The sequence below is a fragment of the Garra rufa genome, chromosome 1, assembly GCF_049309525.1.
Source record: "Garra rufa chromosome 1, GarRuf1.0, whole genome shotgun sequence".
Classification (NCBI taxonomy): Eukaryota; Metazoa; Chordata; class Actinopteri; order Cypriniformes; family Cyprinidae; genus Garra; species Garra rufa.
Window position 1 is genome coordinate 1576195 of NC_133361.1, and position 13854 is coordinate 1590048.

General features: G+C 45.2%; 2 protein-coding genes across 3 annotated transcripts in view; one reads left to right on the forward strand and one right to left on the reverse strand.

Moving 5' to 3' along the window:
• LOC141327161 (E3 ubiquitin-protein ligase TRIM35-like) overlaps window positions 1-13854 on the forward strand; it is a 308396-nt gene that overhangs the window by 238283 nt on the left and 56259 nt on the right. The gene's annotated exons all lie outside the window — the stretch shown is intronic.
• grin2ba (glutamate receptor, ionotropic, N-methyl D-aspartate 2B, genome duplicate a) overlaps window positions 7113-13854 on the reverse strand; it is a 43628-nt gene continuing 36886 nt past the window's right edge. For both annotated transcript variants that reach the window (XM_073835299.1, XM_073835298.1), the window contains 5 exons: window positions 13415-13644; window positions 13143-13303; window positions 12829-13016; window positions 11846-12084; window positions 7113-11700 (listed from right to left, as the gene is read on the reverse strand). In XM_073835299.1, coding sequence (XP_073691400.1) covers window positions 9562-11700; window positions 11846-12084; window positions 12829-13016; window positions 13143-13303; window positions 13415-13644 — 2957 coding nt within the window. In that variant the 3' untranslated portion in view covers window positions 7113-9561. The remainder of the gene's footprint in view (window positions 11701-11845; window positions 12085-12828; window positions 13017-13142; window positions 13304-13414; window positions 13645-13854) is intronic.

Consider the following 13854-nt stretch of genomic DNA (forward strand, 5'->3'; position numbering starts at 1 on the left):
TCAGGTCCTTACACAGGCTTCCAGTTATGTTTAGGATAGATTTTAAAGTACTTTTACTTGTTTATGAAGCACTCAATGGCCTAAGACCTACATACATTGCAGATATGCTCACTGAATACAAACCTAACAGACAACTCAGATCACTAGGATCGAGTCAGTTAGTAATATCAAGGGTTCACACAAAACAAGGGGAATCCGCTTTTAGCTATTATGCCGCCCGCAGTTGGAATCAGCTTCCAGAAGAGATCAGATGTGCTAATACATTAGTCACATTTAAATGCAGACTCAAAACTCATCTGTTCAGTTGTGCTTTTATTGAATGAGCACTGTGCTACGTCCGAACAGATTGCACTGTATTTCATGCATAATCACTTTTACTGTTTTTATTCGTTTTAAATCAACTTTTTAAATCATTTTAGATGTTCTTAGATTCTCAGTTTTTATTGTTGTGATGATTACCAATTACCATTGTGTATGAAAAATGTCCAATATAAATAAACTTGCCTTGGGTATATGAATGAACACTGGTTTTCACGTGTTAGCTGCTAATAAACTTTATTATTTGAGGTTGCTGGATAATTTTGTAAGAATTTCTTGGGTTTTGCCAAGGGCTGAATTCAGAACCATGTGCTAGCATACTATTCATTGTTTGCACTATATTGTTATCCCTGCTGAAAAGAACATAGCTGGTCAGCCTAGGCTTATTTTTCAGCAGGGATGTGGCAGAAATATTAAGAGTATTATGCAAGTATGTGTTTCTGAATTCAGCATTTGTCTACAAGTGAGTGATTAATCGTGTTAATAATTAAATGGTTAATCTTAAATGGTGGCAATATTACACTTACTAGGTTTTTCTACAAGCGTGGCCATGATTTCTAGATGATGTTCAAATTCTGGTTGGCAGAAATGTGAGGTCAGACGGAAGTGAAGAGGGTTGGTGGTGTGTTGTAGTTCCTGCTGTCGCCACACGAGGGCGGAGCGGCTCCACAAACACGAGCGCTGCTGAGACTGACTGACATCTACATATGTTGGAACTCAGATCGGTTTCAGTTGTGTTTCTCTTCATTAATCAGCTTGCAAGATTTGTGCAAGACAGCTGATAGCTAGTCAGAACACCTACATATTGAGATCAAAGTAAGGTGCTGAAATAAAAACTAGGCATTTTGAGACTTTCTATAGGCTAATAATCACAGGAAATATGCATCTTTCACATTTTATGAAATGTCTTGTAACTCGAGATTATTTACTGTCAACCTTTGGGAAACTTCTGCATGTTGAAGTTCAAATGACTGTCCATGTTTCCACACACAAACACACACAGAGTGTAAATGATGTACAGTGAGTGTGAGTCCTGCAGAGGTCAGTGTCGTACAGTTCTTACGTATCGCGCCACTCGTCGCCTAGCAACCCCGTTACCCTGCCTGGAGGGGACTAGTATTGGCATCTGAGCGGAGGCTGGAGAGCATTTCACAGGTTCATCTGGTGTCTCTGGCGCGTTACGTGCGTTCGATTGCCCTCTGAAACGCGAAGAGCCACGCGACGCACGGAGCCGGAGATGCGATGGGGTGTTGCCATGGCAACCGCTCACTTCAGGCCTCCATCAGCATCCTCATTCACTCATTTACATCTCGAGATGAATTACTTCACTAGCTGAGTGGACACTCGGCTCAAAATACATCTGTGAACTCAAACATGTTTATTATGTAACGCTGGTGCAGTCACCAGGTTTGTGTGGTGCTGGAAATCATAAACCTGCATTAATGTCAGTATAAAGGTGCGGCCGTATTTAATGTTACTGGGCGAATTTTCACGAGCAAATTACAGTCATTTCAACAGCAGCAACGTCCACAAGCAGATTTTGCAATGGGTTGAAGCTGGCCACATGAATTTGTGGCATTAATCAACTGGTATTTGCTTTTTGCTAATGGACTGACCCGTGTGCACAGCCAGTGGTATAACATGAACCAAACACGTTCAACTCAAACATTATTATATCAGCGCAATTAACACAATTTTTAATGCGCGTGTCGCTGCAGTGTTGAGTTTCAAAGGGGTCCTATTATGCTTTTTCACTTTTTGAATTTTAGCCAGTGTGTGGTGTGTATGTTTGGACATAAAAACATCTACAAAGTTCATCAAAGTCCATCCCAAAGATAAAAATTTAGTTAAAAACAAACGGTTTCTTGATTTTTTAAGGCATGTGTCACTGCAGTAGTGATTTTTGGTTTAAAATCAGTGGTTTAAAATCACCACTGCACAGACACACGTGTTAAAAATCACCACTGGAGTAACACATGCCTTAAAAATCACCACTGCACGGACACATGCCTTAAAAATCACCACTGCACGGACACACGTGTTAAAAATCACCACTGCACGGACACACGTGTTAAAAATCACCACTGCACGGACACACGTGTTAAAAATCACCACTGCATGGACACACGTGTTAAAAATCACCACTGCACGGACACACGTGTTAAAAATCACCACTGCACGGACACACGTGTTAAAAATCACCACTGCACGGACACACGTGTTAAAAATCACCACTGCACGGACACACGTGTTAAAAATCACCACTGCACGGACACACGTGTTAAAAATCACCACTGCACGGACACACGTGTTAAAAATCACCACTGCACGGACACACGTGTTAAAAACACCACTGCATGGACACACGTGTTAAAAATCACCACTGCACGGACACACGTGTTAAAAATCACCACTGCACGGACACACGTGTTAAAAATCACCACTGCATGGACACACGTGTTAAAAATCACCACTGCACGGACACACGTGTTAAAAATCACCACTGGAGTAACACATGCCTTAAAAATCACCACTGCACGGACACATGCCTTAAAAATCACCACTGCACGGACACACGTGTTAAAAAATCACCACTGCACGGACACACGTGTTAAAAATCACCACTGCACGGACACACGTGTTAAAAATCACCACTGCATGGACACACGTGTTAAAAATCACCACTGCACGGACACACGTGTTAAAAATCACCACTGCATGGACACACGTGTTAAAAATCACCACTGCACGGACACACGTGTTAAAAATCACCACTGCACGGACACACGTGTTAAAAATCACCACTGGAGTAACACATGCCTTAAAAATCACCACTGCATGGACACACGTGTTAAAAATCACCACTGCACGGACACACGTGTTAAAAATCACCACTGGAGTAACACATGCCTTAAAAATCACCACTGCACGGACACACGTGTTAAAAATCACCACTGCACGGACACACGTGTTAAAAATCACCACTGCATGGACACACGTGTTAAAAATCACCACTGCACGGACACACGTGTTAAAAATCACCACTGCACGGACACACGTGTTAAAAATCACCACTGGAGTAACACATGCCTTAAAAATCACCACTGCACGGACACACGTGTTAAAAATCACCACTGGAGTAACACATGCCTTAAAAATCACCACTGCACGGACACACGTGTTAAAAATCACCACTGGAGTAACACATGCCTTAAAAATCACCACTGCACGGACACACGTGTTAAAAATCACCACTGCACGGACACACGTGTTAAAAATCACCACTGCACGGACACACGTGTTAAAAATCACCACTGCATGGACACGTGTTAAAAATCACCACTGGAGTAACACATGCCTTAAAAATCACCACTGCACGGACACACGTGTTAAAAATCACCACTGCACGGACACACGTGTTAAAAATCACCACTGCAGCGACACACGTGTTAAAAATCACCACTGCATGGACACACGTGTTAAAAATCACCACTGCATGGACACACGTGTTAAAAATCACCACTGCATGGACACACGTGTTAAAAATCACCACTGCACGGACACGTGTTAACATTTAGCTGTGATTATGTGTGTTATTAGCGGTTACGGCCACTGCAGCTGTGATTATGTGTGTTATTAACGTTTACGGCCACTGCAGCTGTGATTATGTGTGTTATTAACGTTTACGGCCACTGCAGCTGTGATTATGTGTGTTATTAACGTTTACGGCCGCTGCAGCTGTGATTATGTGTGTTATTAATGGTTGTGGCCACTGCAGCTGTGATTATGTGTGTTATTAACGTTTACGGCCACTGCAGCTGTGATTATGTGTGTTATTAGCGTTTACGGCCGCTGCAGCTGTGATTATGTGTGTTATTAACGTTTACGGCCGCTGCAGCTGTGATTATGTGTGTTATTAACGTTTACGGCCACTGCAGCTGTGATTATGTGTGTTATTAACGTTTACGGCCGCTGCAGCTGTGATTATGTGTGTTATTAACGGTTGTGGCCACTGCAGCTGTGATTATGTGTGTTATTAGCGTTTACAGCCGCTGCAGCTGTGATTATGTGTGTTATTAGCGTTTACAGCCGCTGCAGCTGTGATTATGTGTGTTATTAACGTTTACAGCCGCTGCAGCTGTGATTATGTGTGATATTAGCGTTTACGGCCACTGCAGCTGTGATTATGTGTGTTATTAACGTTTACAGCCGCTGCAGCTGTGATTATGTGTGTTATTAGCGTTTACAGCCGCTGCAGCTGTGATTATGTGTGTTATTAGCGTTTACAGCCGCTGCAGCTGTGATTATGTGTGTTATTAACGTTTACGGCCACTGCAGCTGTGATTATGTGTGTTATTAGCGTTTACAGCCGCTGCAGCTGTGATTATGTGTGTTATTAGCGTTTACAGCCGCTGCAGCTGTGATTATGTGTGTTATTAACGTTTACGGCCACTGCAGCTGTGATTATGTGTGTTATTAACGTTTACGGCCACTGCAGCTGTGATTATGTGTGTTATTAACGTTTACGGCCACTGCAGCTGTGATTATGTGTGTTATTAGCGTTTACAGCCGCTGCAGCTGTGATTATGTGTGTTATTAACGTTTACAGCCGCTGCAGCTGTGATTATGTGTGTTATTAGCGTTTACAGCCGCTGCAGCTGTGATTATGTGTGTTATTAGCGTTTACAGCCGCTGCAGCTGTGATTATGTGTGTTATTAACGTTTACGGCCGCTGCAGCTGTGATTATGTGTGTTATTAACGTTTACGGCCACTGCAGCTGTGATTATGTGTGTTATTAGCGTTTACAGCCGCTGCAGCTGTGATTATGTGTGTTATTAGCGTTTACAGCCGCTGCAGCTGTGATTATGTGTGTTATTAACGTTTACGGCCACTGCAGCTGTGATTATGTGTTATTAACGTTTACGGCCACTGCAGCTGTGATTATGTGTGTTATTAACGTTTACGGCCACTGCAGCTGTGATTATGTGTGTTATTAACGTTTACAGCCACTGCAGCTGTGATTATGTGTGTTATTAGCGGTTACGGCCACTGCAGCTGTGATTATGTCTGTTATTAACGTTTACGGCCACTGCAGCTGTGATTATGTGTGTTATTAGCGTTTACGGCCACTGCAGCTGTGATTATGTGTGTTATTAGCGTTTACGGCCACTGCAGCTGTGATTATGTGTGTTATTAGCGTTTACGGCCACTGCAGCTGTGATTATGTGTGTTATTAGCGTTTACAGCCGCTGCAGCTGTGATTATGTGTGATATTAGCGTTTACGGCCACTGCAGCTGTGATTATGTGTGTTATTAGCGTTTACGGCCACTGCAGCTGTGATTATGTGTGTTATTAGCGTTTACAGCCGCTGCAGCTGTGATTATGTGTGTTATTAGCGTTTACGGCCGCTGCAGCTGTGATTATGTGTGTTATTAGCGTTTACGGCCACTGCAGCTGTGATTATGTGTGTTATTAGCGTTTACGGCCACTGCAGCTGTGATTATGTGTGTTATTAGCGTTTACGGCCACTGCAGCTGTGATTATGTGTGTTATTAGCGTTTACGGCCACTGCAGCTGTGATTATGTGTGTTATTAGCGTTTACGGCCACTGCAGCTGTGATTATGTGTGTTATTAACGTTTACGGCCACTGCAGCTGTGATTATGTGTGTTATTAGCGTTTACAGCCGCTGCAGCTGTGATTATGTGTGTTATTAGCGTTTACGGCCACTGCAGCTGTGATTATGTGTGTTATTAGCGTTCACGGCCACTGCAGCTGTGATTATGTGTGTTATTAGCGTTTACAGCCGCTGCATCTATGATTCTGGGTGTTATTAGCATGTGCATTGCAGTCTGGCGTGTCTCGACATATAATTGTTCAGAAAAGTTTGCTGGTGTGAGTCAGTGGAGTGGGTGGAGCTTCAGATGATTATCCTCTTACCCCCCCGCGCACTCCTCTGTTGCTAGGCGACCGTTAATAAGAGCGAGCCGCAGCTTCACAAAAGGATTGTGGGACTGTGGGGGTGTCGAGAGGGGGAGGTGCGGCAGGTTCATTAAACGGCAGCACAGTCAACAAGAACAAGCGGCGCTCCTGTTATCCGTACCGCTGCACGGTATCAGCCTAGAGTCTGTCTCTCTCTCTCTGCTCTTTTATTGTCTGGAAGTCCTTCCTGTCCCTCCCTCCTCTGCCTGTCTCTCTCTCTGTGTGTCTATCAATATTTCATATGCCTCTTTCTCCTACGTGAGTGAGAAATGAATAAGAGGAGAGCGGATGTGTGAGGAATGATGGATTACATTCGATCTGAGCGTTTCTTCGGTGCTCTTCACGTGTAGTTTAGTGCCTCGCTGCACGACAGAGAACACGAATACTGCAGACATATCACACTGTTCACACTGTCAGTACTACATATTAGACAGAAACTGCTGCATTCAGTCAGCTGCGAGGCAGCAAAAAGAAAGCCGTTATCGACGAGGAACTTTAACGGTCTCGTGTTCTTGTCCGTGCCTAAATTTACAATCATTTGTCTTGAAGTACTGCATACTAAAATGAAGCTGAACATTGGGAGCATTTCATCACGGGATACCGTGGGTCATTTGTATGCTACACACGTGTAAGGTATATACAGAAAATGTGTGCATTTTTAATGCAGCAAATTATGAGACAGTGTAGTACAGTAAGAGTTCAGTATGTAGGATGAGCAAACACTAGCACTGAAAACTAGCGACAAGGAGCGAGATGAGCGGCAGGCAGACAGACACACTTTGTGTTTTAAAATAAACACAAAGAGTTTATTTTAATTCGCTTTATTCAGCATGTGAAAGAATTCGGATCCATCATCGTCATCAAAACACTCGCTCACTATTAAAGTCTCATAGAGGTTTGTGTTCATATTGTCATACAAAAGGAGGAATTCTCTCATTATTATATACACAATCTGTACATGTATTCACTTGAGAATCATTTCAGAGATGTAAATGACGTAAAAATTTTGGTAACATATCAAAGTGGATGTAGTTCTTATTCCATAGTGAAACAATTCACTCACTCAGCCCGCATCCTCTTGCACTGCAGTTACCATGGGAACAGCATTGTAACACCATGGCAGTGCCATAGCAACAAGAGTATTTAACATAAAAGTCAGTGTCTCACGCACACAAGCACACACGCACGCACGCCTTTATCACCCCTGACGAGCGACAAATTCATCGATTGTGTGGAGAAAAGAACAGATGGAGTTTGTACCGTAGCGCTGCGAATAACAACAGGGCGTTTCTTACCTGTAGAATACTTCAAACCAGCTATACTTACCTTAGAATAATGAGAATATAGTAGTCAACAGAACGTTAAAAGTTGCTTATATATTGCGAATACACTAGAAAAATTATAACTACAGCTATGCGTAATAGGCGTATTTCTCTATGAACACAAGAAAATGTGATTTTCAAGCATATAGAGCTCAAGCTATAAGCATGGGGGTCGTAGGGAACTCTGTGTGTGTGTGTGTTTGAATCTAAACTATGTATATGTTTTTAGGAAAACTCAAACATAGATTACTGCGCTGTGACGGGAACGCCGCCGGCTTCAACATACGAGAAGAACACCTTAAAACGCTTTGATATAATAATAATAATAATAATAATAATAATAATGCTCTAAAAAGAAAAGTTTAAAGACACGGTTAGAGTTACTTTAACTGTAGAAACAATACAAGAGGAGATGAAAGGTTATTCTGCGGTAGACCTAAAGCGAGGACAGGACCTCACGATAGCGTTACAATTAAAACATGACACTCTAGCAGCTTACTAATTAGCTTTACAAAGCCAGTCAGTCCTTAAAAAGGGTTAAAAGCCCTGCTTTAGATCATAAAACACACTCTGTGATGGATGCTGGAGATCTGTGTGTGTGTGTTTACTTAGCTACACTTTGAGGACACTTTGAGGCTGATTGAAATCTGACAAAACCTCCTCCTGTAAACATTCTGAAAGGTACAAATACATAAATGCTTCTTTTTCTCCATTTTAGGGTTTGGGTGAGTTTCTAGCAATTATGTCCTCATTTTTATATAGCTACGTAAACGTGTGTGTGAGAGAGAGAACCTGGAAACCTTCTCCAGCAGGCAACCAGAAGTCTAAACACAATTTAAGAGAAACTTAGCAAGGAGTATTCAGTAAACTAAACATTTCCATGACAGCACTGCTCAGCTCTGTTACACTGCAGTTAAACAAATAAAGGTAAAGTCCTAAAATGAAGCCGGTCAGGAGGCGGTAAACTATCAGAATTAAGTCATAAACATGGATTTAAAAAGCAAACTATCGCTTAAAATATCACTTATCATGAGTTATAATGCTTTTGCTAAATTTGGCATATTTTATGTTTTTGTTGTTTTGTTCTGTTTTTATCTTTATTTTGGTTATTTGTTATACTTGAAAAAGCTATATTAAAGGTAGACCTTGTCGGCTTATATAAAGAGAAATGTATTTACAACCAAAACAAACAGTGGCGTTAATACTGTCATTTCATCCTCTATTTTTCACCTTCTAAGCAAGAGTCACGTGAGGTGAGCGTAACCGAAGGCGTATCGACAAGATTTCTCGTTGGATATGAAATATCACGGCAGTAGAGACTTGAATATAAATGACGGCATAAAACTCAGCAGAGGCTTGTGCACTTTCACTAATGCACGCGTGTTTCACGGCAGTAAACAGCATGGGAGAGGCTGTTGCCATGGATACATTAGGTCGATGCGGAGACTGGATTGATCAACACATTCAAATATCCCTAACGCTCAGCAAAGGCCTCTAGAGTCGGGTCAGGAAAACAACAGACAAATGAAACCCAATTTCAACAACAGATTACCAGTCAGCAGTGTCTTCACCACGTCTCTGAGGTACAGTTATTACCCTGTTTCAAAAAAAAAAAGTTAAATCAATGAGCATTTATTATGCTTTCATGATTGTATCTTCACAAAAGACAAGAGTACAGGACTGGGCTGTTCTGGTGCGATGGCGAGGGACGGAGGTGAAACGGGCCATCTGCTCTCCTGTTCTTCTTCTTGCACACACTCGGCAGATGGACGTGCTCTTGTTCTCACCAGCTCGTGGACATGAACCCATTGGTGTAAACGTGAACTTCACAGGAAATGACATTTTCAATTCTCTCAAGTTCTGCGTGTTCTGCTAAAATCTGGCCGTGGAGCGCTAACAGAATGTTTCTCTGTTCTTTACCGCGCTCCTCGCTCTTTCTCACACATCAGACTCTATGCTAGAGAGTTTCTCGTACACGTGTCCATTGCTGCCGTTGAAAGGTCGAGGTGGACCGAGACTGAGCTTGCTGGTGTGGTGGTTCCCCATGCACAACTCCGCAGGGAAGCGCGGAGCCAAGTTAGACATGACTCCTGAGGTGGCCGATGCCGGCAGAAAGGAGGTCACGCCCATGGGGCTGCGCAAATCGCCGTGCTGCTGCTGCTTGGTGACGTAGTAGGACTTGCCACCATGCAGCAGACACTGGTCATCTCCAAACGTAGGGATGAAGGGGTTGTGATCGGTTCGGTCAGGATGGAGGGATTTGGATAAGGAGTGAGCTGGCCCCTCCATGAGTCCTCTGTCTCTCAGGTCCCTCTCGCCCACCGAGCGCCGGTGGGGTGCGTTTTCTCCCGCTCGGAACAAGCCGAACGACGATCCCGCGCCCCTCTCGGCAGCTCCGTAGTACAGCGGGTCTCGGTCTGTGTCCTGCTCGGGACCTACCGGACGCTCAAATATGTGTGCGAAGGGGCTGGAGGCGTCTATGCAGCGCTCCCTCTCCTTGAGGCTCACGCTGCGTGGCGGCGGCAGTGCTCCAGGACCTCCGAACCCCAGCGGCACGCCCATCCCGCCTAACTCTTCTCTCTGCAGGTCCACGAAGGTGTCGTAGGAATGTTGTCGGCGTAGCGGTTTCCCGCTGAAGGCCCTGCGGCGCTGCGCCGGCGTCTGACCCCTACTGCTGCCCAGTTGCTCCAGCAGGTGGTTACTGTCCTCGCTGATGTCATACAGGTTGCCAGACTTCTTGCAGCCTTCGCACCGCATGCAAGTAGCTGAACTGGGGCGGCTGCTCCCAACCCCTCCTCCACCCCCTGATGCCCCACAGCCGCTGCTAATGTAGCCTGTCCCACCCATGTGCAGAACTCCACCTCCATGCATGGCCGTCTGCTTGCTGCCCGCACTGCTGGCACGGCAACTACGACATTCCCACTCGCTGCTCCCACTCTTGCTGTCCGCCTTCTTGGGTTTGCTCTTCAGGAAGTCATCCACAGACACCAGGCTGGTGCAGTTCCCTCCTCCTCCCCCACTGGGACCATCTGTAAGATCCACATGCTCCCACTGCGGGACGCCTTCTTTGGGCCGGAACTGGTCCAGGTAGAAGTCCCTCAGGCTTTCCTTGTCCTGTAACAGATACGAGGTTGAGCTCACGCCGCCGCCTCGTTTGCGCTCAGATGGAGGTGAAGCCGAGCGGTGCCCGTGGTGATGATGGTGGTGGCCGTGGTGCTGGCGGCGGCGGTAACCCAGCTCGATCTCGTCGAGTTCTCGGCGGGACTTTGCTGATGCAGGCCGCTTCTTCAGGCTGTCTCTATACTGCTTGCGTTTCTTAGCATTGCCCTCCAGATTGCCGTAGGTCACAGTATGAGTGGAAATGTCAGACACGTCAGAACGGATGTTTCCGTCGTCGGCACCGCCGCAAAACCGGTCATGCCCCGCGATATACCCTGAACTGGACGCTCCGCCTTTAAAGGAGAACTTTCCGTAGAGGTCGGCCAGTCCCTGTTTCAAGCCTGGCCCAGACGGAGGAGTCTGGCTCTGCAGCAGGTCGAATTTGCTCATGTTCCTGTGGGTCAGGGCAGAACGTGGCTGTGTGGTGAAAATGGGGGCCACACCGCCGCCCAGGCTATCGCAGTCAAACATGCCTCCCTCCAGAGAACTGCTGGAGCCCGGGCTGTGAGGCCGGTTGGGGGATGGACCAGTCAACCCCAGGGTTGAGCCTCCGTGGTGGTGCAGGTAGTGGTCCTGGTACAGGTTGCTGTCCTTCAGGTGCAGGTTGCCAAAGGTGCGCTCCACCTCACTGATGTAGTCACTGAACATGTTGTCCTCGGGCAGGTATGGGGCCTTGCAGTCCGAGTGTCCGGCCAGGCTGCGGCGGTGCTCGCTGATGTCGTACACGGAGGACTCTCGGCGGATGAAGTCGAGTGCGCTGTGCGGAGAACCGTTGACCCCGGAGAGAGATGCCATGTTCTTGGCGGTGCGCAGCAGACGCAGAATATTCGAGTGGGTGTTGTTCATGGTAGCGGAGGGTGAATTCATCGCTGAACTCTTATCTTCGATTTCAACTCCATGAATACAGCTATAAATCTCCTGAGGAAGGAAGAGAGAAATGTTTCAATATTCAGAGATGTCATAAATGTTATTTCTAGCATCATAAAGTCTTCAAACTGTGTTTTGCACTAATCTAATGATTAGGAAAAAACATCTGTTTTTCTGAGGTGTGCCTGTGCCTTACCCTGCTGATGGCGAAGGTGAACCCTGGTTTCCCAGAACACACGCCCATGAAGCAGAAGCGCAGGTGCCAGTAGAAGACATGTTCAGCGATGAAGGTGATGAGAGACAGAGCCATGGCAGCACCCAGCATGTAGAACACACCCGCCATATTGTCCACGTCCAGCTGACTGCTCATCACTTCATTCTTCTCGTGGTGGCAGATCCCAGTGAGCCAGAGAGCCTCAAACTCCTCCATATCACCTGAGACACACACACACACACACACATACATATTATAAAAGGTGATGCAACACTCCTACACACTGGGTCCTTTACAACAATATGTTTGGTTTGTATTTGTAACAAAGGCGCAGGTAATTCAAAGCTGCTGGTAGACAAATGCAGTTTTTAATTTGAACATGATTTAACAAGGCAGAAACTCACCACCCTGAACAATGGGAAAACATAAAGTCTATTCCTACACAAGACCTCCTGATTTAACTGAACACTCAGGGAAGGATCAGAGCATATCTAAGGTAAGACTTTTGCTGTTATGTTACCCAAACATGGGGATCATTTGTTATGTGTTGATTAGCTGCCATTTAAATCTGTGGAAAACAGGACCTGGGAATATAAGAATGACTCCCAGGAAACAAGGACAGGACAGAAACAAACGTAAACTTAAAAAAATACACATCCAAGCCATACAAGACCATAAAGCAAAATCACATGAAAATCCAATCAAAAAGTCCAGTTTCAAAAAATGAATGTAATGGTGCTTTCAGAAGAGTGACTTTGTGATGAGCTCCCTAAATCACAGAACAATCTTTCACTAGACTTACAAAATGCAAACATCATAATTTCTGCTTAAATAAAATTTGAACTTTAAAATTCTTATTAGGTGTAGCATTTACAAGGCATGACAGCGTAGTGACTGAGGGTTGCTGGATTCTTTTTTCCTAGTAAACAAGCTGGCAGATGTAAAGGACTCAACAGAAGCAGTACCGTCTCCAAAGAGCTGCAGGATGGCGAGGTCCACCTGTCTCTTCCAACCCGAGTCTTTCTGGATGGCGATGCCATAGCCGGTGGAAGCGAACACTTTTCCAGAGCCGATGGTGACCAGCTTACAGCCCTCATCTCTGCCCGCCATGTAGTTTAGCACCGCGGCGTCATAAATAAAGGCATCCAGCTTCCTGTGATTCAAAACACAACACGCATTCAGAACCTGCAGTGTTGTTTCCACAGAGATTATATTTTCATTAATTACTGATCAGAGCGAGAGGTCAGAAAAGCACCTCAGGTGGTTTTCCCACACTCACCCTGTTTTCAGACTGTACAGAGCTTCATCCACATTACGCTGGTGGAATTTGACCATGTAAGAGTGCATTTCTCTGTAGTTATTGCGGATGTTTCTCTCTGTGCTGCCGTTCGGCACAGTCCCGAAGCGAAACGGCGGGGAGAAGTCGTTGGGTCTCTGAAACTGAAGACAAACGAACAGCACAAGAGTGAGTGAGTAGACAGACTGCCCGTAAAACTGAATTACATTTTCTCTGTACCTAAATACGTAGAGTTGTATCTTCTATTAAAGCACCTTTTTGTCACTGAGACCCGACACCTGGTCCACATACTCTTCCTGAATCATAAACGCGGCCAGGTTAGCAGTATAGCTGGCCAAGAAAATCACAGCAAAAAAGGCCCAGACGGACACCATGATCTTGCTGGTGGTTCCCTTGGGGTTTTGCACTGGAACGGAGTTATTGAAGACCAAACCCCAGAGCAGCCAGATGGCCTTTCCAATGGTGAATGATGGACCTCCAGCCTCTGAGAGCACAGAAACACAACACAAGTGACTCCATCACTCTCGCTTAACACCTGAGAGAAGTGAAGATGATGTGTTAGTCCTTTGGATGAGTGTGAAAGAGCAGTTTAGTAGCTAAGAAATCCAGGTCTGTTCTGATGGGTCAGCAGGGAAAAACAACACTGAATGCAACTCACCATACACTTTGTGTATCTTCTGTTGTTGATGTAACA